Source organism: Motacilla alba, chromosome 7, assembly GCF_015832195.1.
Source record: "Motacilla alba alba isolate MOTALB_02 chromosome 7, Motacilla_alba_V1.0_pri, whole genome shotgun sequence".
NCBI classification, from domain to species: Eukaryota; Metazoa; Chordata; class Aves; order Passeriformes; family Motacillidae; genus Motacilla; species Motacilla alba.
Window position 1 is genome coordinate 16,957,469 of NC_052022.1, and position 21,485 is coordinate 16,978,953.

General features: G+C 36.1%; 1 protein-coding gene across 10 annotated transcripts in view; it reads left to right on the top strand.

The window, feature by feature from the left end:
• Positions 1–21,485, top strand: part of SLC4A10 (solute carrier family 4 member 10) — a 167,657-nt gene that overhangs the window by 116,121 nt on the left and 30,051 nt on the right. For 9 of the 10 annotated variants that reach the window (XR_005257653.1, XR_005257652.1, XM_038143541.1 and 6 more), the window contains 8 exons: positions 6,019–6,110; positions 10,506–10,663; positions 12,463–12,550; positions 13,034–13,180; positions 13,746–13,846; positions 15,231–15,405; positions 15,590–15,723; positions 16,849–17,094. Coding sequence is in view for 8 of the 10 variants with exons in the window: in XM_038143541.1 (XP_037999469.1) it covers positions 6,019–6,110; positions 10,506–10,663; positions 12,463–12,550; positions 13,034–13,180; positions 13,746–13,846; positions 15,231–15,405; positions 15,590–15,723; positions 16,849–17,094 (1,141 nt within the window). In the remaining 2 variants the exon portion in view is untranslated. The remainder of the gene's footprint in view (positions 1–6,018; positions 6,111–10,505; positions 10,664–12,462; positions 12,551–13,033; positions 13,181–13,745; positions 13,847–15,230; positions 15,406–15,589; positions 15,724–16,848; positions 17,095–21,485) is intronic. The other variant, XM_038143538.1, reaches the window with a different exon arrangement.

Genomic DNA, 21,485 nt, shown 5'->3' on the forward strand with positions numbered 1-21,485 from the left:
CATCACATAAACATTTAAAGGGTTTGATTGGCTAATTTCAATTTTAGTTTAGGAGCATGTATGTTTTATTCATTTATACATATATTAAAAATATTTATAATGAAATCTAACAGACATTATACTGGTTAAAGCCCAAGAGGAAGGAACTCTGGAGAGGAGTATGGCAGGCTAAGTTACTTTTATTTTCATGCACCTTGCTGAAGTGTACTTTACCCACAATAACATGATCTTGTGCCTGTTTTCTGTTCCATACTTATGCCATTTATAAGAGTTTCTTCTCCCTTGACATCAGAGCAGGCACATTATTAGTGTAAAAATTGGGTTGCACCACACATCATGTCTGATTTTGAGAAATTCTGAAATTCCAAGCAGAGATTTATTGGTATTCCAAGGAGATTGAAGGAAGCAATGGCATATTAAATTTGGGATCTCTGGAGTTAATAGCATGAGCTGCTGAAACTGTTCACTTTGACATGTTCTTTTTTTAAACCTTTTCCCAGTTATTTCAGTTAGTATGATGGGCTGGTTTGGGCTTCATTTTTTTTTTGTGGCAGTATGAGCATAAGCAGAGGTATTGGAGCCTATGCTTATTCTAATTTAGGGTAGCGTCCTTCAGTATTCTGGAAAGTCAAAGTTCTCAGTTATGTTATGGTGTTAGTTACCTTCTTCAGTTTCCCAGTCTTTTCTGAAGATAAGTTCAAGGATTTATGTTGTAACTCGGAGCGAGCTTACAGCATGTGAATCTCCCATGTCAGTACTATCATGTGGAGAAAGCTGGATATGACCTGGAGCCCCATGAAGAGGGTGAGGGGAGGCATTCCTAAATATATGACCATGCACTTTCATTTTGTGAGTAAATCACAGGCAATGCCGTTGATATACTCACAAGTTTTCTGATGTGTTGGATCTGGATCAGGAGAATTGCTTCAGCTTACCTTGAAGAGAAGACAAACTCAACCATAGTTAATTCTGCCTTAAGGTTGCTAATGCTGTATTTCTTGTTTTAGATTCTTCTCAAATGTATATATTTTAATCAGGTTGTATTTTCCACAGGTTTTTATACTACTAAAATATAACTTGTATTTATGAACATTTTCATCTGATATTTATTCTTTCTTTCTCTACATTTCCTTGTACCCATGATAAAATGTGTAACCTGTATGTATAAAACTGTATCATTCATCTTTGTATTTCTTTATTTTGCTCTGTCTTTGTTGTGTCTGTCTCTAACAGGCTCATCTCATCTCTGTACCTTCCTCATCTCCTATCCTTTGGGTTCTGTAAACTCCCTGAAGGTTCAGAGGTAGTATAAATACATATTCTTGCTTGGGCTTCAGATCATTTCACATGTACACCCATGTCCTCATACCAGTTTCCTGTCAGCATGCAACTTCTTGCTGTAGTGATTTAAAAAATACCACAGGCCTTTGTCCACAGCTGTGGCACACTGAAGAGAAGTTTGTGTGGAATTTGTTGTTTTGGTGGGGGGACAGTGCCATTTCTTTATTAAGTTCATTTTCTTGCATCAATTTATAAAACTGCAAATCACAGCATTTTAGTTTATACTGCATGACTTCATGTGAATTATGCTTGAGATATTCAGGCCTAGCGTTAGAAAAACAGCTAAAGTGACTTCTTTCTCATCCTCTTAAATTGTATATCATTAATGAACACCAAATTTCCCTGTAGTTGCGGAGTTTCAATTGGAGTGATATGATTCCCCACTGATTAAAAACATTTATCATCAGGAGGCCTAAATGCACACGTGCAATTCAGCCTGCAGAGATGCTGTCACTGCTCTGTTATATGGAATTTTATCATATACTGAAGAAAACGTACTGTTTTTCAATCCTTGAGTTTTGATGCAGACAGTGTTGTCCATTTAGATTTAGAAAATTGGTGACTAGTTGTAGTGAAAATCTGGAGACTAAAGAAGTTGGAAAATCAGGATTTTTTTTCTTTTTTCTGAATGGGAAGAAATATGTATGGTTTAGAAAAAGAAGCAACTTCATTTCTGGTTTAGTTTCCTTTGACGTGTTGGTTGCATCCAGTTTGTTTCCATTAACTGTGATTTGTGTTTGACTAATTGTTCTGTGTTTTTGTCATTGATGTTTTAGAGATGTCTCAGGTTTTGAATAAAGACCACAATGCACAGTTAAATGTCTAAAGTTCTACATTTTAGGGAGGAAGAATATGTTACATGTGACATTAATTTAATGGGATTTTTTTTTAATTTGCCAGGACTAACTGTCTCAAAAATGGCAAACTGTATCTACAAATGCAAACTTCTATTACTGTAACAAATGTGGACCTTATTTTGATTTATAAGGGGCTTGACTTTGCATGCAAGAGTGCTTTTTGTGTGAATTCTTGCTCTAGTCAAAGCTCTGGCAATTTCACGTTATCTAAAAAAGACACTTATTTTTTATATATGCATTTTTTTAAAACATAAATTTAAAACTGTGCTGATGTTGGCTTTTTATTACTTAGGAAAGCTGTTGCACCAATTATAGTGTGGTTTTATCTGTTATGTATTAAGTTCCTTTATATGTACCCTGGATATTTCAATTATACCACATTGTGCATTTGATTCCTACAACTGTGAGAATGGCTCTGATGAGTTCTCGAAGAATGCAGCTCTTCACGGGCTTTATGTAGGTGGACTGCAGGAAAAATCGAGGCTTCAGCTTTAGAGTGACTAGCAGTGTTACATTGCACTCTTGAAGAACAAAATTCTGTATTTACCCCATACAATGTGTAAATAACCATTTTGCATGGAGTGCTGAAGTGGAGCTGGTGAGGAGAGGGCAGGAAAGAGTGGAATGGTGAGGCTGCTGCTGCACTTGTTCCCTCTCGTGGGGAGTTGATGGTTTATGCCTTCACCGTTTGTAGCAGCCTAAACCCCATATTTTCAGCTCAAACAAAAAAAGTAATAAACCATGACAAATGTTTAAAATCTGGCTAGAGTTTGGGGTTACTTTGGTGGGGGGTTTTTGTGAAAAGAGATTACCTGTTGTCTCTACCTTGTATCTTTGATTGTTACTCAATACAGTCAAAAACCCAAACTTGTTGTTCCATGATCCAGAAAGCTGCCCGAAGTTGTAGAGCTATTTAAACATGTCTTTCTGCCTCAAGGTAAAACTTGTGTTCTTTCAGATTACTCCAGCATATGGGTAAATCAAAGTTTGAGGTCTTCTGTTGGCACAGAAAAAGAACATATGCTATTCTTAAAAACTTCACATACTTACTGGTGGTGGCTTTTTATTTCTTATATGTATATCTTTACATATTTTTCTCCTAAAAGAGAGGTGGACACAATGTTTAAAAGTCCTCTGGATTGTTAGGCTGATTGCTTTTGACACCTCCAATTATGATGTTAAAACTTCAGTATTTGAACAGGTGGTCCATGCTTTGACTCCTTTGTTGGTCAATATATTTTTCTCTGGCAGATATTTCTGCTCTCATTTTCTTGAATTTTTGGGTCCAGAAAAAAAAAAGTGCAAATGCCTAATTAGCAACAGAAAGATAATGAACTACTATTTCGGTTACTTTCCTGTAGCTTCTTTCTAATGTAATATGTGTATTAGTATGAGTAATTATTACAGCTATTTCCCTTTTCATACATCCTAGGGTATAGAGGAGTGTTTAAAAGGAAAAAATGAAGAGTCAGCAGGTTTTTATTACTAGATTTTAAGTTTTTTTGGGAGTAAGTTAAGACAGAAACTTTCCTTGAGTACTTTATGCCTTCTTTATTTGAATAAGTGGAAGGGTTATTTTTGTCATATTAATACAATCTCCAAAATAGAACAGAAATAAAATTTATATAATTTTATATTAATGATTTTTAAGAGCTGTAATACTACAGGATGATTCCTGTGGAAATAATTCAAGGATTGCTAAATAAAAAATACAGAAAAAGAATTACAATGTGAAGTAGTGCACTGGAATACATATTGTAAAGATGACGGTGTAACAATGATGGAACTCTGTTTTTCTTTCAGTTCTAATTAAAACAGACAAAATGAATGACTGTTGGTAAATACCTTACATATGTAATAATTTATAGTTTCTGTTTTCCAAAAGTTTTCTCCTGTGACATGTAGGATTAATAGCCTCTTTTTATATTCCTTGAATTTACATTAATATGTGGATTTCTAAAATCAGTCTTTTATTTTTTATCATATGCAAATTTGAATCCTGACTTTATTTTTGTTCTACTTGGTTAGATTTACATGCTTGTCATGTCTGTTTGTCGTTCTCTGTTTATTTCACTGTAGAGCTGAACAAAAGCCCTGATTTCTATTCTTATTTTGATCTGTCCTTGCCCTGAATCAGAGAGAAAAATAGAAAAGCTTGCAGTTTAAAGATAGGATTTCTAGCAATATATTTTTAAACATTCTGTTAATGTACTACCTAATCAAAGTGCAATATCTGTCTGTGCTGCCAGTATGCACGCATGAGTCTAAAACCTGCTTTGTGTCATGGGAGATTTGTGTAGTGGAAAATGACATGTTGATTTTCATGAAAACCAGCATTTTCCTTGAGCAAGTGTTTCAGCTGGGAATTCACGACCAGACTTAGGGTTCCTCTATTGCTCTGCTGTGACAGAAACTGGATACTTCAGCATTTTGGCAGTTGCTGAGGGGCTCTTGCGAGTGTCTGGTCCTGTTCCGGACCCCGCAAAGTGCTCGGTGTCCAGGCTGTGGCTGGGGACGTGCCTGGGCTGCAGGTGTGAGCCCCAGCAGTGTGAGGGGCCACACTGTGGCGTTTGGAATTGCCCAGACAATGTGCCTAGCTTAGGACTTCCTGACTGTCTTCATCTTCAAATATCATGAACATATGGTCTTTGTTACTGTGCAAGTTTAGGTTGATTTTCACCAGAACCAATGTTTTCACATCATCATTTCTCAGTCATATGAGAGACTTTATTCGCTATGGAAACAAATATATGCTGGGCACGAGATGCTGACTCTGGGCCAGCTGGACTCTGTAGTTATTCCTGGGTATGTGTTAGGGCAGTAAGAGATAGTTGGCTCCTATATTTGGTACTTTCTTTTATACTTTATTGTGGTGCTCAGAGCTGTGTGTGGCTTCTGACATGCCAGAGAGGGAGAAAGAGCGAAGGCAAGCAAGACGTGGCCAGTGCCCCTGTGGGCTTTGTGCCCTGTGGGGTTTGTGCCAGCCCCACACCCTCGGTGTGTGCACGAAGGGCTCTGGCCATGTGCAGGGGCAATGTTGGCTTTACTTAAAAATATGCTTGATATGACATAGACTTGTTACTCGACTTTGTTTTTTCTTTTTGAGCTTTTGTTGGCAAAATTCTGTTTGCCAACAGACTTGCTCTTTGTTTCCACAAGACTGAGGTGGATTTAAATATTTCTCATCTTGAGATACTTTTATAACTTATTTTAAAATATTTTACTAAATCCTCACTGGAATTTTTTTTGAAAATGTGTTTACTGGAACATTTGTTTCATGCATGTTCATAATCACGTTTTTCAATACTAAGCTTATAAATAAATTATTTTCCAATATATTTATTTTTATACCAGTCCACTTTTATGTTGTTTTTTGTAGTTGTTATAATCAGGACATTCTTATACACATGAGTAATTTTGTAAAAATTCGTAATCCTATTTAGGTCAATGAGGATTACTTTTGTAGACAGATATTACCCAAAATTGGCAGCTCCTCAAATTATTTGCAAAAGTTATGTGAAGGCAGGACTGTCCCCAAATGTATATCTTTAGAATTGTAGGCTTTAATTGGTATAGAAATTTTGTCTTCTAATATCCAACAGTATCTTTTCTATTTTTGAAATTACCGTCTCACGTTCCTAACCACACATGATGAATGTTCTATCTCTTGAGAATGTGCTATTCTAAATAAGTTTTTAATTAAAATGCCATGTTTAGGTGCATCATATATATATGATATGAAATGTATGCAGAGCTCCAATAATTGTGTCATTTGATGTTGCTTTATTTATAGAACTGTAATAATGATACTTTTTTTTAGCAGGTCAGGTTGTTTCCCCACAGGCTACTCCAGCCTGTATTGAAAACAAAAACGATGTGAGCAGAGAAAACAGCACTGTTGACTTTAGCAAGGTAAGTGTTCACTGATGGTGAAGAGAGCTTCCTGGCTGCCAAACAGATATTTAAAATTGAATAAAATGAAGTCCATGCAAGTCAGGAAAATCTGTAAAGTGTAGATTTTACTTTAGTGTTGAAGTTTTGTGTGCACTGCAGTACACACTTCCAGAATCTTACAGTTTCTTTCTAAATTATATGTAAGAGGAAATCACAGTTTAGGAGCACAAATAAATTTAATCATAGGTGCATGTTTGTAGGGGAGATGTTACAAATTAACAGAAAATTATCTAAGTAGGAAAGTAATTCAGAATTCCTATAATTCACATTTACCTCAGATTTTTACTTTCTGTAGAAGTGATGTGTGAATGCAAACGATGCTTTTTATAACCCGAACTCGTGGATTCCAGATGTCTCAAACAGAATGTGTTTCTGTAAACCTACAACTTAATTCTTCTGGCAAGCCAAGATCTTTCAGTACACTTTACAAAAGATGTTAACTGCTCAGTAGTGGAGATTGCAATGACAGTTCAATGTTAGATAGCAAAGAAAAGCAAACAGCTTCTCAGCTTTAATGTGAAGGAGAATCCTAATTTGTGTAAGAAGTCTGTATGTACCTAAGACAGTCACAATGGGTACAGATGACAGGCCTGACAGGGATAGATGACTTCAGCTGACACATTAGTGCAACAAAGGTTGAGTAAGTGAAGAAAGGTGATTTAAACCAAAATTCTGGAGAACAGCACTTTGAGTCTGTTGAATTTTAATGTTCGTGCAGCTGAGCTAAAAGTAGAGTTATGTGATTGCTCCATCTGGTGCCAGACTTATTTCCTAGCAGCAGTAGCTATTTGCATCATTTGAATTTTTGACTGAACATTCCAGACTATGAATTGTATATGGCTGAAATGAGAGGGGAAACTGATCTTTCTGTCAATGACAATGAGAAAAAAGGAGGCTGGCTGGGAATGTATTATGAACCACATTTCTATAGAGGCTGCAAGAACATTTATAAACAGTGGCAGATTGTTAAAAATTGAATATTAATCCTTTAAACACATTTCAAACTAAAATTATAATGCTTTAAAGAGTCAAGTACAATATTGGTTTCATGATATTTATATTAAAGTCTTAAGTAAAGCTAATTGGTTTTGAAAGTGTTCTAATATCAAGATGTAAAATTTGTAAAGGTTATAAAATATAAATAAAATTTTATATTCAAAATTAAGCTCTGCAGAATGACTTAAATTTCAGTAGTGCTCTTCTTGAATATTTCTCCAGTTGCTTTGAGTGTTGTAGGATCCAAATCCCAGTCAGTTGTCTAACTGCAATTCTGTTTGTATTAAACAAAAATGGGAGCTGCATCATTTGATCCTCCACTCATTATTTTTGTACTGCTGCAGCTTTGCTGATCAAAAGAGCTATTCCCATTTAAACTAGCTGGAAGAAATCAACATTTCATCTTTTTCTAACCTCAACAGTGATGGATACCAACAAGGAAGTCAGGAATATGAAAGGAACAACTTTTGTTAGGAGGAATGAAATAACAGTAAAGGATTGTAATCTAATACCTTTCTTTTTGACTGGCTTTAAATAGATCTATTTATCCTTTTGAAGATGCATAAGTGCAGCTTCCCCTTGAAATGTGCTATTGCAATAACTCCCAACGGTTATAATTGGAATTATATGCACAGATTGAGAGGAAAGTAGAGCAGTACACTAATTTTCTCTTGAGTATTGTGATTTCTTGCTCTAATTTCGTTCCAGATATTAATTTCATTTATCTTCTACAAAAAAAAAGCACCTTTGACTACCTCACATATTCTCTCCTTGCTAATCTGTCTCCCTTGGGCTATGTCTAATATTCCAAATTTGGAGCTGGTTCAAAAAGCTGACTTAATCTGGATACAGCATTGAGAGTGTGTTGATTGTATTGGTATCTATCTATGAAAAATGTGAGACAGGCACTGAAAGCTGTCTTGAGTGTTACTTCAGTAGCATGGAGAGATGGTTTGTGCTGTTTGTAAATGTGTCACTCCTCTTCCCCTGCTGCACCACCACGACTTTTGTGTTCTCGGGGTGAGGTGGAGGTGATGTGTTGCAGCACAACTTTACCCCCTGTCTGAGCAGAATGGGGCTTATGGTTTAACTACTTCAGCTGGCTCATTTCTACTTTTTATGCCAAAGACTGAAGGGAACATTTATTGTCCTGAAACACAAAATGGATAAAGACATGGTACCCTCATCCCTTCTCACAGCAACATTCCTGTGCTCTGTGTGGAAACATTATTTCTGAGACAAACCCCTGTCTCATACTGACAGAGCTTGGACTTTCAAATACCATGTGAAGCAACTGACTGGTGTTGAATGCCAATTGACCCTGCTTATAAATAAATTTGATTAATATATTTTACTAAGAAGGAATGCTGGGTATTTACTTTGTCTTCATGTCAGTTTATGTTTGGTTTCAGGTTAGATGCCCACCACTCTTCAGTCTTTGTGTTGCCCTGGAGGGACATGGTCTCTGCATTAGTTATTCAGTTTTAGATGTAATTGAAGCTTGCCTGGACTATTTAGGGTCAGGTCAGGAATGTGACTAAGGTTAGGGTGCAGATTAAGATGCACATCAGGTCTCTCCAGCTAAAGACCTGGGATAAGACATGTATTATGCATAGGTTAGATGATATATTCTAAATATGTAGCTTCTGCCACTGTCATAAATTCACTCCAGGACCACCCCCACTCTCATTATGCAGTGAAAGCAGTGCCTTTGGGGTTTGGGTGAGCTTGCTCAGTTTGCTCCTCTGCCAGCTACTTTCCTTTTAATGGAGTTCTCTTCACTACCTAAACAATATTAGGCAGTATTAGAATCTCAAGCTGATAAATAGTACAGGAAATATCTGGAAATGCTTTCTTGTAGACAGGAGACAGAATGTTTCTTTCAAATTTAAATCTTGTGATCTGTATGTTAGAGGACCTCAATGTCACAACTGTAGCATATTGTAAATGGGACTAATTATTAAATGTTAAATGCATTTAAATGTTAAATCCATCCATCCACAAGGCAAACTCAGCACAGAATGCAGATTTCTACATGCCTGGAAGACTGCTTTCTTCCTCTCAATTACAAATAACCTGTGACACCAAAATTAGGTGTGGAGTGAACCTTAGTTATGTATTTAAACCTGAAGAGTTATTTTTTTATTTGAGCAGAGAACAGAATTTGCCTCAGTTTTTCAATTTACCTTGAAAAGTACTTGGTCTCCAACCTTCCAGGTTGATCTGGTTCTTGTTTAACTTTGTGAGGTGTTTAGTCATCTTTGTAGCATAGGGAAGCATTAGATATCTCTTTGTGATCTCAGCAAACCAAGATTTCATTACACAGGCAACTGTGTTATATCTGAATTCTGATTTAGTGCCAGAGCCATTTGCAAGAAAACAATTTTCTAAATATTACCAAAAACTATGCAAACTAGTACTGACAGATGGCTGTAAGATAGACATTAAAATGGTCCACTTTAACAGTTTATATTGGATTTGGTTGCTGTTGTTGTGTTTAGATTAATAAAAGGAAAGCAAATGACAAAATTCATGCATTTTGAAATGTAGACAATGCTGGTGCATAATTAAATCAGACATACATTATATACTTTATTACTGTATGTCAGTCTTTGTTACAGAGTAAAGTCTAGAGTCATATAATCCTTCACAAATACCTTGAGCTTATTATAGCAATGTCATGAGGAAGCTGTGTCTCTGTTTTTCTGTCATCCTGCAAAAAGTCAACATTGCTGCCTAAAATTCCAAAGTTTTTCTTCTGCTTTGTTCTTGCTCTTGAGACTGTCAATGCTCATGATAGCTTATTCTCTGTTAGTTTCAGCAGAAGGGCAACTGTCTTCTGTTAAATCTGAAAACAAAAATGCGTCTCAGAGTGGAAAAAGGAAAATTGCGTGTAGTGGAATCTATTGTTCTTCTCAGTGAGATAATAACACAACAACTTTGAGCTATGAATTAATGATTTCCAGAATTGATAATTATGGGAAAAAAAAAAGGTGTCTTCTCTTCTTCTTCTGTTATGATGGTTATTAAGTATTCATGCTGTTATAAGTATAGATAGGAATATAGGAGATTTATCCTATATTCTTAAAAATATTTTGAATTTGATTTATTGTCTTTATAAATTAATTCTGCAGTGCTTTGTTTCCAATAAAAATCAGTCAAATAATTAATGTCTAGTTTAGTTTAGAGAAACATTTTTATGAAAAGAAAAATATTTAACAGACAAGAACAGTGGAACTGCATAACTGAAATAGCCAAGGTTATAGTGCAGTGATCAGCAAGTCTCTGTCAACAAAGCAGGGGAAAAAAAACCCCTGTGAGTAACTTTTAGGTTGTAATTTAATATACTTTTCCCAGGTTGACCTACACTTCATGAAAAAGATACCACCTGGAGCTGAAGCATCAAACATCTTAGTTGGTGAACTCGAGTTCCTGGACCGCGCCGTTGTGGCTTTTGTTAGGTTGTCGCCTGCAGTGCTGCTTACAGGGCTGGCTGAAGTTCCAATTCCAACCAGGTACAGTTGGGCTGATTCTGCTTCGTGTTTTCCTGAGTACTTTGTGGGGACAGCGTGATATGACCCTCAGCTTTGCCAGTTACTGACTGAGGAATTTGGTTTGCTCTTTAACAAAGACGTCTCTCAGCCTTCCACTCACCTGTAAGTGATGTGTGGGTATATTCATGCTAGTTTTGACTACTTCACAGATGTAGAAATGTAGGTTATAACACAGTTTATCCTATACAAACAGGTATTACTCCTGATGAAATACTTCACTAAGGTGAAACATTCAGCTTTGTAGAATATTTCATCTGGAACTGAAACTACTTGTGTGATACTGCATAATTATGTACAGAATTAAAAAATAATGAAGATGGAATTGAGAAAAGGCAAAAAGCAAACTGTTTGATTTGGTTGACTAGGGAAAGTGACTGAATGGATGGAGAACATGCTGTAAATATATTCTTCAAAAATTTTTGCTTCTTCAGAAATTTACTTTGCATGGTACAGAATGTGATTTTTAACCATGAATTATTTTAGATTAATTTTTTCCAAGTTGAAGCTTTTTCTGATGGAATGCTTTGATTCTGAAACCAAATTGAGGAATTAAAAAAAAAAGGCTAAAATGGACCTTGTATTCAAATAGAAGAACTAAGAAGATCTATCTTGGGATAGATCTGTGGTTACATTGTGTCCTGCTGAGGTTAATTCAGATCAAAACTCCAGAGTGATTCTCCCGTATCTATGTTCACTGATTTAACTATTATTGCAGAATCCACCCCCTCTTATTTTTTTATTATTTGTGCATGTGTTTGTACACGCATTTTGTCTTTCTTTCCCCTTCCCTCTTTTAGTTTCTATGAAAGTAGAATTCCAGCAGTAGGCAGTAATGTATTCCAGTTTGTGATGCTCAGGACATTCACATGGGACACTCATGTTATGCTATGAAATGCCATGCTGAGATTCAGCTCCTTGCTTCTAACCAGATAAACATTTTCTTTGAGCTGTACTTTGTAGTTACTTTGGATATTACTTTTTTGATGTTTTCTAGTTTTTGCATGTGCATAAGAAGCACTGAAGGAATTTGTTTTGGAAAAAGCTTTTCCTTCTAATCTCCCCCAAATTCCCACAAGAAAAAAAAAAAAAAAAACACCAAAAGGAAAAGAAGAGATTTCTTGATTTTTGGTCAAAATAAAAATAGTTACAAATAGGGGCAATTAAATGTTTCTAAAAAAATTGTATGTAATAAAAAAAATAAAAATCAGTAATACACATCAAAGTATTGTCTTTTGCATTTTAGCAAAACTGAGAATTTTAGTTATTTCATTTGAACAAATCCTCTGCCTTTTATAGAACTTTACTTGCCTACAGCCTCAAGTAGAGACTGTCCAATGGGAGTAAAAATTATTTCAAAATTTTTTTTATTAATTTAACTTCTCCAATATTGCAATAATTTATGTAACCATAACCATTCTGTTGAATTAGCAGAATTGAATTAATTAATGTGTTCTGTTCATAGATTACAATTGCATACATTTATTATGTAAGTTAAGGTTTGTTATGTAAGGAGGTTTTGGTAGCCTCAGTCAAGACTGACTGTTAAGTTTATGATATATTTTTGGAAGCTATTTTCATATTCTTTTTCTAAGCAAAGCTTCATGTTTAAATGCATGTGTGAGGATCCTGGAGGAGATTATATATAGTGTTTATCTGAGAGATTCTTCTAGTCCACATTTTAGATAAATATTTCTGTAATATTTATAATAATTTCAACCATCTATGCTTTACAATTTCTCAAATTTACTTTTAATTTGCAGATTTTTGTTCATTCTTCTTGGACCACTGGGTAAAGGCCAACAATACCATGAGATTGGAAGATCAATTGCAACACTAATGACAGATGAGGTATTTTTATTCATGGTTCTGTTTTGTACTAACTGAAGAGGTGTAATAGGGAATCTCCAGTCCTTCAGGTGAAATGTGACTAATCATTCTGGTGATGACAATGAGCATTCTAACTCCTTCCATGATCCTGTGACAGCCCAGATTATGCTGCTGTAAGGGGATAACAAAATGAGAAACAGTATTCATAAGCGAAGATGTCTTCACCAATAAGGTTCCATTTTACACAGTTGCTTTCCAGTGGATTTAATTTTGTTTTAACTGCAAAATCTCTCAAATATTTAGCAGCCATAAGGATGTTTTTCTGTAGCAGCTGGAATTTCTATGAGAACTAAGTACTGGAAGCTATTTTCAGTTTAAGCTGAGATTGTTCAGTGGGAACTTTACAAAGTGTGTTCTGTTTCAGAGAAGTGGGGCCGTTATTTTAGAGAGAGTTCCTTTTTCAATCTCTTTTTCCTCCCACACACACGTCTCAATTTTTCACAGGTATTCCATGATGTTGCTTACAAAGCAAAGGACCGCAATGACTTGGTGTCTGGAATTGATGAGTTTCTTGATCAGGTTACTGTTCTCCCTCCTGGAGAGTGGGACCCAACAATTCGAATAGAACCACCTAAGAATGTTCCCTCTCAGGTTTGTACAGTGTAAAATTCAGACACTTTTAAAAGTTGTGACGAATTTTTATTATGTAGATCTAAGTCTCATTAATTTAGCATTTAGCAGAGTCTCTGTGTTTTGCGTGCTGTTTTTTTTAGGTTAATTTTCTTTAGAAGACCCCTTGACTTGCAAACATACAGTATAGTGATGACATTTTGTTTAGTTCAGTACTAGTTCTCTCCTGAGTAAATACAGGCAGTTGTATCTAAAGACACTAAATTCAGGGATAAGTGGTCTTAAGCATCCTTGATTATTCCAAATAGCCATGGTTTGCTTTTGTTCTAAGCTTATTGCAAGAATTGATCGAGGCTTGTTACTCTTTAAAATGTTTTCTGATACAGGATTTTTTGAGCTCAATTTTTTAAATTTCACAGAATCACAATTCTTTTTAGTGTTAACTGTCTGGTAGTAGAACTCCTTTACAGCTTATGAGAAGGTTATGCTGACGAATCTTAAAATGAAATTTTTATGTTTAAGCTTTTAACTTTCAGAGCCTGTTTCAGTACTAAAACCCATGAGAAATATCTTTTCCTTCTGGTAGGAGAAGCGTAAGATCCCAGGAGTGCCAAATGGAACTGCAGCCCATGGGGAAGCAGAACATCCTGGGGGACACTCTGGACCAGAACTGCAACGCACTGGAAAGTTAGTGAAAACATATTCAAAACCTTAAATGTTCAAAGTGATGTTCAAAAGGAATCACAAGGGTCTGGTTCTCTCTCAGAAGTGTCTTGGTGCATAACTTCTTTCAGGCATTTGTCCTGATTTGCATGTGCCACATAGCTGAAGAGGACAATACATGCTCGTTTACAGAGAGCAGGAGAGGGCAAGAGGGTTTGAGTTTTCTCATTGTATTTATTGCAAGCTCCTTTCTCTAATATTTACAAAGGCCAGACCTTTCTTAAACTTGATTAATGTTTCTTGGTTTTGTACAGGATGAAGGGAAATTTGGTATCGTATTGTGCCATATATTATGAATACTTACAGCTCTTTTGTAGTTGAAATTTCTGGGTTGTGTAGCTCTAGCATTTCTTCTTACCTCAGTAAGCTGTGATATGTCCTGGTACATGAGGCTGTGGTTACCCTGGTGGATGCAATATACAGAATGAAGAATTTGCCCCAAGGAATACTTGTTTTCCCTCATCTGCAATGATGTAGTGTAAGTGCATCAGCTGTCAGTGGCTGCCTTAGTGCAGTGTAGTTGGGCAATAGATGTTTCTTTTACTTTGCTGCCTCCTGATATTTAAATTCTGTTCCTACCTTTAGCATGAAGCTAAAGATTCAGCTGAAGCCCTGGTGTACACGGGGGCAGGGGAGGTGATGGCCACTCTGGCTGGAAGTTGTTCTCTCACCAGAGAATCTGCTAATTGACAGCTTGAAGGATTATTTTAATATTTAGGAGATTGTAGCACTACACCTTCTTCTTTACCTCAGCAGCATCTGATACATTGTGTGCCTGTGAGGAAAAGAGCATTGTGGGGTTATTTACTTTAGCTGTATGGTATTTTGTAAGGGACCGTCTGTTCCTAAATATTTGATTATACTTGACACAGTGTAAATGACAAAACATGACAGTTCTTGTCCTTGAAAAATGGTAGCATACATTCATTTCTATCATCAAGTGTATTTAGGAACAGGTTCTCAAATAAAGAATGTGAAGCTGATATGGGCAAATAGGCACTGTGATACCTCTCTATTTAAACAAATGTAAAGAATTATCTCATGTAATAAACAGTTTGATTTGCATGGGAGCAAGTGACTGTTCCGAACTTTGGTGTCTGGATGACTGGTTGAAGAATTTATAAAAGAGACATGGAAATTAGTTTGTTTTAAAACCACAATAATTTCCTGGTTGAAGTTACAAAGACAGGCTTCCTATAAACTTATTTTTAATGAAGGGTGAAACATAAGAGTATGTATCATTTGATCAAGGAACAGTAGCATCTCTGCAGTGTGATTGAAGCAATACTGTAAAAGAAAGTTTTGTGTGCCACCTTAATTGATTTGAGCTCTTCTATGTTTTCTTTAGATTTTTTGGAGGATTAATTTTAGATATCAAAAGAAAAGCTCCCTTCTTCTGGAGTGACTTCAGGGATGCTCTCAGTCTGCAGTGTCTGGCATCATTTTTGTTTCTCTACTGTGCTTGCATGTCTCCTGTCATCACATTTGGTGGTCTGCTGGGAGAGGCAACTGAAGGTCGTATAGTATGTGTTAAATCTGAACTTTTAAAACAAACTTACGTTCCTAGTTTTGTGGTTTGTATTCCTTACTGTTGCATGAATCACCTTTATATATTGGTGTTTCAATGTTTAGAAGGCTGCGGACTAAGACATTGCAAAAAGAACCTGTTTGAAAATTTATGGACACTTCTCTCTGTATCATATGCAGAGTGCAATAGAATCGCTGTTTGGAGCATCCATGACTGGAATTGCCTACTCTCTTTTTGGTGGACAGCCTCTCACTATACTTGGCAGCACAGGACCAGTTTTAGTGTTTGAGAAGATCTTATTCAAATTTTGCAAGTAAGTGAAGATCATGATATTCCTCATCCTTCATTTGTTTTTAGGTAAAAGTAGAGACACCTATCCCAAAGCTGAAATCCTGAGCAGTGCATTACAAGATAAATTGTTGCTTTTATCATGTTGCAGAGCCCAAAAATTAAGCAGTGAATTGATGATGCAAAAAGGTGAATTTTCTTAAATTTAGGGCTTTTGTTGCCTTTAAACTCTCCTTCCTTTTTCCCTCCCCCTTTCTTCAGATGTTTTGAAGGGAATGATGGCTTCAAGAAGTTTGTGGGGATTTTTAAAAAATTTTATATATTTTAGTATTCTCTACTCTGATACAATACATTTAAATCAGTGGTTTATCTCATCCCTAACTTGAAAGGTGCTGCCTCTCACCAAGAAAGTGCACACAGTAGAAGTGGTCCCTGTGTCAATAGTCCCTAATACAGGCCATGCCATTCCCTCACCTTCACAGAGAGGGGGTGAGGTGTCATGCCACAAGAGCCACATTTAGGCTCATGTGCTGTACTTGACATGTCTCTGCCACAGTGTGGGTAAAAATTATGTCTCCATTTGGAAGCCATCATGCTTCTCTGCTATTCAGTCTGCTTTTCTGCCTCACTGCTGTGACAGGGACTTCTGTACCAGGATCTCCTGCACAACACAGAGTAGGAAACCCCACTTAGCACTCAGATTTTCTCGCACCTTCAGACAGACCTTTCAGTTTGCTGTGATAATGTCACACGGTGTGTTTGGAGCCCTATTATCATATGCAGTAAGCTTACAGAATTTTGATGAAAGTTGTTATAGCTACACTTTCACAGCTTAAAAAGAAATTGACAGGTGTTGGCTGTTCACAAAGCAGGATATGGGATAAAGAGTGAGTGGACCTTATACACTTTGTGTGACTACTCTCAAAGCTGCTCATGTGATTACTTTAATAGAGGTAGAACTCTTTGTGTCCTGTTAATTGGAGGAAGAGCTCTGGTCAGGTGGTGACTTGTTAGGATCTTCTGTTCACATTGAGTACATAATTTCTGACTCAGACTGTCCCCAAAAAGAAATTTTGGAGCTGTCTTGTCTCCATTTACAGCGGCTGGACAAAAGGTTGAGTGAGTTGGTGTTTTTTTCTCTTCTTTTTAGAGAGTATGGGTTGTCATACCTTTCTCTGAGAGCCAGCATTGGGCTGTGGACTGCAATCCTGTGCATCATCCTTGTTGCAACTGATGCAAGCTCCCTAGTCTGCTACATTACCCGGTTTACTGAAGAAGCCTTTGCTTCTCTTATCTGCATCATTTTCATTTATGAGGCCTTAGAGAAGCTGTTTCATCTCAGTGAGACTTATCCAATCAACATGCATAATAATTTGGAGCTGCTGACAAAATACTCGTAAGTAAGATTTCTTCTCTTAAACTGTTAGGGTGTTTTTTCCATAGGTTGTTTTCTCTGCAAGGAGCACAGCAGGAAAGTTTTCAGTAGTTGCAGCATGTAGAAGCTACTCAGTCACTAGGGTGTCTTATGGAAATAGTAATTACTGGGGGGATGTGTACAAGCAGAACAAGATAAGTAAAAAATTCATTTCCAGACTTGAGATTTGGGAAAGCTTCAACATATTTAACCTGAAAATCCTAGAATTAAAAATAGGATTTAAAGGGACCTCGGGTTTAGGTCTCGATTCATTTTTGTCTAATGAGACTTAATTCACTGTCTCTTTCTGTAACCTTGTACTTATGATTTATGATCTTTAAATGGCAACAAGATATTCAGGTAATGCTTGTATGTCATATTTATCTTGTTTTGTTTTGTTTTTTTCCCAAATTGAAATATTCACCTTTCCAAAAGGTTGTAAGTTGATGTACATCCTTTATTTTTACCTCTCTGGCATTTAGGTCCAAGCTTCATTTACAAGAGCTGAAGTGGATTTGGAATTGTTAGATGCATCTCAGGAGCTCATAATCAATTTGTTCTTAATACAAAGATTTTTAATCTAGCTCCATTTAAACAGCTTTACTTTATTGTGAAGTTTAAACAGGTACTAATCTAATTGGGGAATAAAACAGTGAATTGCTTTTATCAATATTGTTTCATTGAGAAGTAAACCCTCATAGACCTGTTTCTGTGATATGAGAATAAAAATGTTGTTCTACTAAAGGACAAGATCCTAGTCTGTCCTGAGGCCAGTTAAGCTTGGTCACATCAGTAAATAAAATTTAATTAAAAAGCATTTTCAATGAAAATCCCTCTCCATAAATGTCTTTATTTCATTGAACCCATTTGAACCCTCTGCATGAGCTGGGTGGGTCCCTAAAGCAACAGTGCTTGAACAGTGCCACATCTTCTGTTCACTGGAAAAACAGGAGTGTCTCAACCAAATGTCTCATTTGCATTTTAAGCTGGGAAAAACAGAACACAGCAACAGAGAAAACATTTGAGCTTCGTGTATATTATCACTAGAAAAATAGTTAGCAAATCCTGAATCTGAATGTGCATTATATACCTTAATACACAGAACAAGTTACAGAAACTATAGTTCTGCCGTGACATACTCTCATCATGCTGAAAATATTATTATTCCTCTCTAATAGTTTAATCAGTAGACAAAGGAATATTAATTTGAAGAGAAAGCAGACATCAGCAGACATCAAAACCGTGCATGCAGTTGAGGTTATATCCTCTTATATAACTTTAATCACCTTCTGTGAAGTAGGTATTTAACTCTGAAGACCTTCATATGGCAGAGTCTTTGCAGATTTTTTTTCTTTTCCTTCAACATGATGTCCTGCTATCATTTTGAAAATCAGATGTTGAAATGCTATACAAAGACAAAATATTATTTAGAAAACATTTAGCAGGTGGAGATGACATATTTTAATATGTCACAGAAAGCAAGAACACAAGTAGAAACATGGGTTCCTGGGTAGCTGTATTCGTATATCCCATAATATTGCTAGAGATTTCAGAGAAATGAGTTTAACAGTCCTACTTGTAGGGGTACAGTCAGAGTTATGTCTATATTTTGTCAAAATGTTTTCTCATTGTAATCCTTGTGTTAATCAATAAATGTTGTTGGTTTTATTTAGAATGCCATTCAGTAATCAGAATCCCAGACTGGTTTTTGAAGGGTGGTGTTTTATTGCTGTCTGCTCTTGGTAATTGAGCAATGAATGTAAAATGTGCAGAACACACAGGATGGCCTTTGTCATCCTCCAGGTACACCTACTGACCTGTCCTGGCCTACAGTGTTGGAATACCAGCACAACAGTTTTAGGTTTTTCGAACACAGTTTCTGAAATATAAGTGTCTTCCATATGTTTGGAAGAAAGATTTCACCCCTGCCTGGTGTTTTCAACCACATATATCAGAATTATTTAATATCACTGATACCAAACGTAAATTATATCGTACTTTTGTAGTTGAGTTTATTTTTTCATACCTATATTTTCAGTTATTCTTTCACTCTATGTAGCAAGTACAAATAGATTGCCTTTTAAACTCTTGTATTAAATCTCACATTTGGCACTTATGCTGTATGTTCTACTTGCAGCATGTTCCTGTTTAGTATCAATCATGCCTGTAGCAACTGACCCCACTAACAGCGAAATGCCTAGCTGTAGACATACAGCTCTTACGGGATGTGACTTACATTTTTTTAGCTTTGAAACTGATTTTTAGAAATGGCAGTGTACTGACAATCAATGCATGTTGATTACCTTATAAGAGCATAAATGCTGCTATCCAAGGATCTGTGCTCTGAACCCAGCAAAAGGCTAATTCCAGCCTCTCCTGTTCTCTCCATTCCTTTTTCTTTCATCTGGGATTTCTTAGTTATTCAGAACCAGTCCCAAAAGACTGGGAGAATTGAAAGATGTGGTCAGTTGCAACAACACTACATCAGGTGCCCAAATCAGCTTTCACAGCAGACTTGATGCAACCTGAACTCTGTGGGCTTGCTGTGCAAATGTGCACATATTAGTGTTACTCTGTCCAGATACAGTGGCCTTTTGCCTAGAAGGTGGGATGTCACAATTTTCATCCCCGTGGGATCATCACAAGACATTTCAAGTACTCTTAGTCTCTGCTTGAATGTCTGTACACGACTCAGTTCTGGATAGATAAACTAGAAGATGGATAAGCTTGAAAGTTTACTCAAAATAAAAATCTCTTTTGTTTACTTGAAGTTGGGAAATACTAATTTTGCAAGGAATTAGCTTTTCCTGCAGCATCTGATTCCAGTCCTTCTACTTGTAGCTTAAATGGGTGACAAACTTGGGCTGAAACTGGTCCTGTCCTTAAAGGACCAGCTTACTCTGTTACAGAAGCTAATTAGTATCTGCTGTTTTGCTAATTAAAACAGCTGTTTGCGTTTTCCTCTTTGGGGATTTTAAAGACAAGTTTTTAATTGTTAGTAAAGCCTTGGCAGGTCTTTAATTAGCCATGGGTGATCTTCAAAAGGTTGAGCAACTCGTTTCTCTTTGAATGCTCAACCAAAGCTTATGTAAAGCTTTATCCTGGATCTGTAATTCTGTGCTAGAAAACTTGGGTTGCGCTGTAAAATTTCTGTGTTTTCTGTTGCCCACTCCAAAAGTTGATGATAAATTGGTCAGAACACTGAATATATTTGAAATTTTTAGTGTATGCTGTGGCCCAGCTGTCCTCCTTTCTCCTATGGGCTTTCTGAAGATGCTTTGATGTCCACAGGTTGTCTGTCTACATGCCAGTAGTGTTCCTTTGCCCTGGTGAAGACATGAGTTTGACCCAGGAAAAGTCATTGTCATTCTGTTAGTGCTCTCTTGGAGTACTAGAAAGACAAAGAAAATGGTAATTTTAAATGGTTGGTGTTTCAACCAGATTGAAATCATATTTCAAGTAAGAAAGAAAAGCCATTCTGTATTTTTGGTGAGCTTGAATTCTGTTACAAACAGTCTCTGTTACAGGAATTTGATGTAAAATACTGCACTGCATACATCCCTTATATTTGAGAGTACAGGAGTCATTACTAATGTCTGCCATAATGCACCTTAGAAGATGAAGAAGAACATTCAGAACAGTTAGATTTTTTTTTTTTTAGTTTTTAATCAAGCACACCCAAATATTTGAAAATCGACTGAAAGTCCTCCTAAAAGATTTCTTAAAAATTGCATTTAGCATTTTACCATTTTAAGTAGAAGATAAGTTTTGAGTTTATTACAGAATTCTACCTCAAAATGACAAAAATATCTTTTTGCATGATCTAATTAATGTAAAACTAGACATGATGCAGTTTTTACTAATTTTTAATTTTTTTCTTTACTCTGTATTTAAATACTGAATAAATACAGTGATCTACTTACAGGCAAATCCAGTCAGCATTTATATGTAACTTTTCCCTAAAATGTCAAATTTTTGATATGGATGATAAAGAATAAAGCATTTAAATGATAAATCAAAGGGAGGACAAAGACAGCTTGATTTTCAGTGTGGTATTGTGCTATATTTTGTTATTTTTTTAACTGTATTGTTTTGAAGGAACTTGAATAGAGTGGCTACATTGTTTATTAAATTAAGTATGAAGACTTCTTGATCAGAGCATTTCTTTCTATTTTTTTATGTGACCTTTTTGTATTTGTCATGCCATTAGCATTTGTAGGTTGGCATAGCAACTCTCTTATTTCTGCACTCTCCTCCTCCTGTTTTTATCCTACCCTGGTAGCAAATATATCTCCAGTCAGTGAAACCTGTCTGGAACACTGATGCCCATCAGTTTTAAAGTGTATATTAAATATTAGAATGTTATTTTTGCT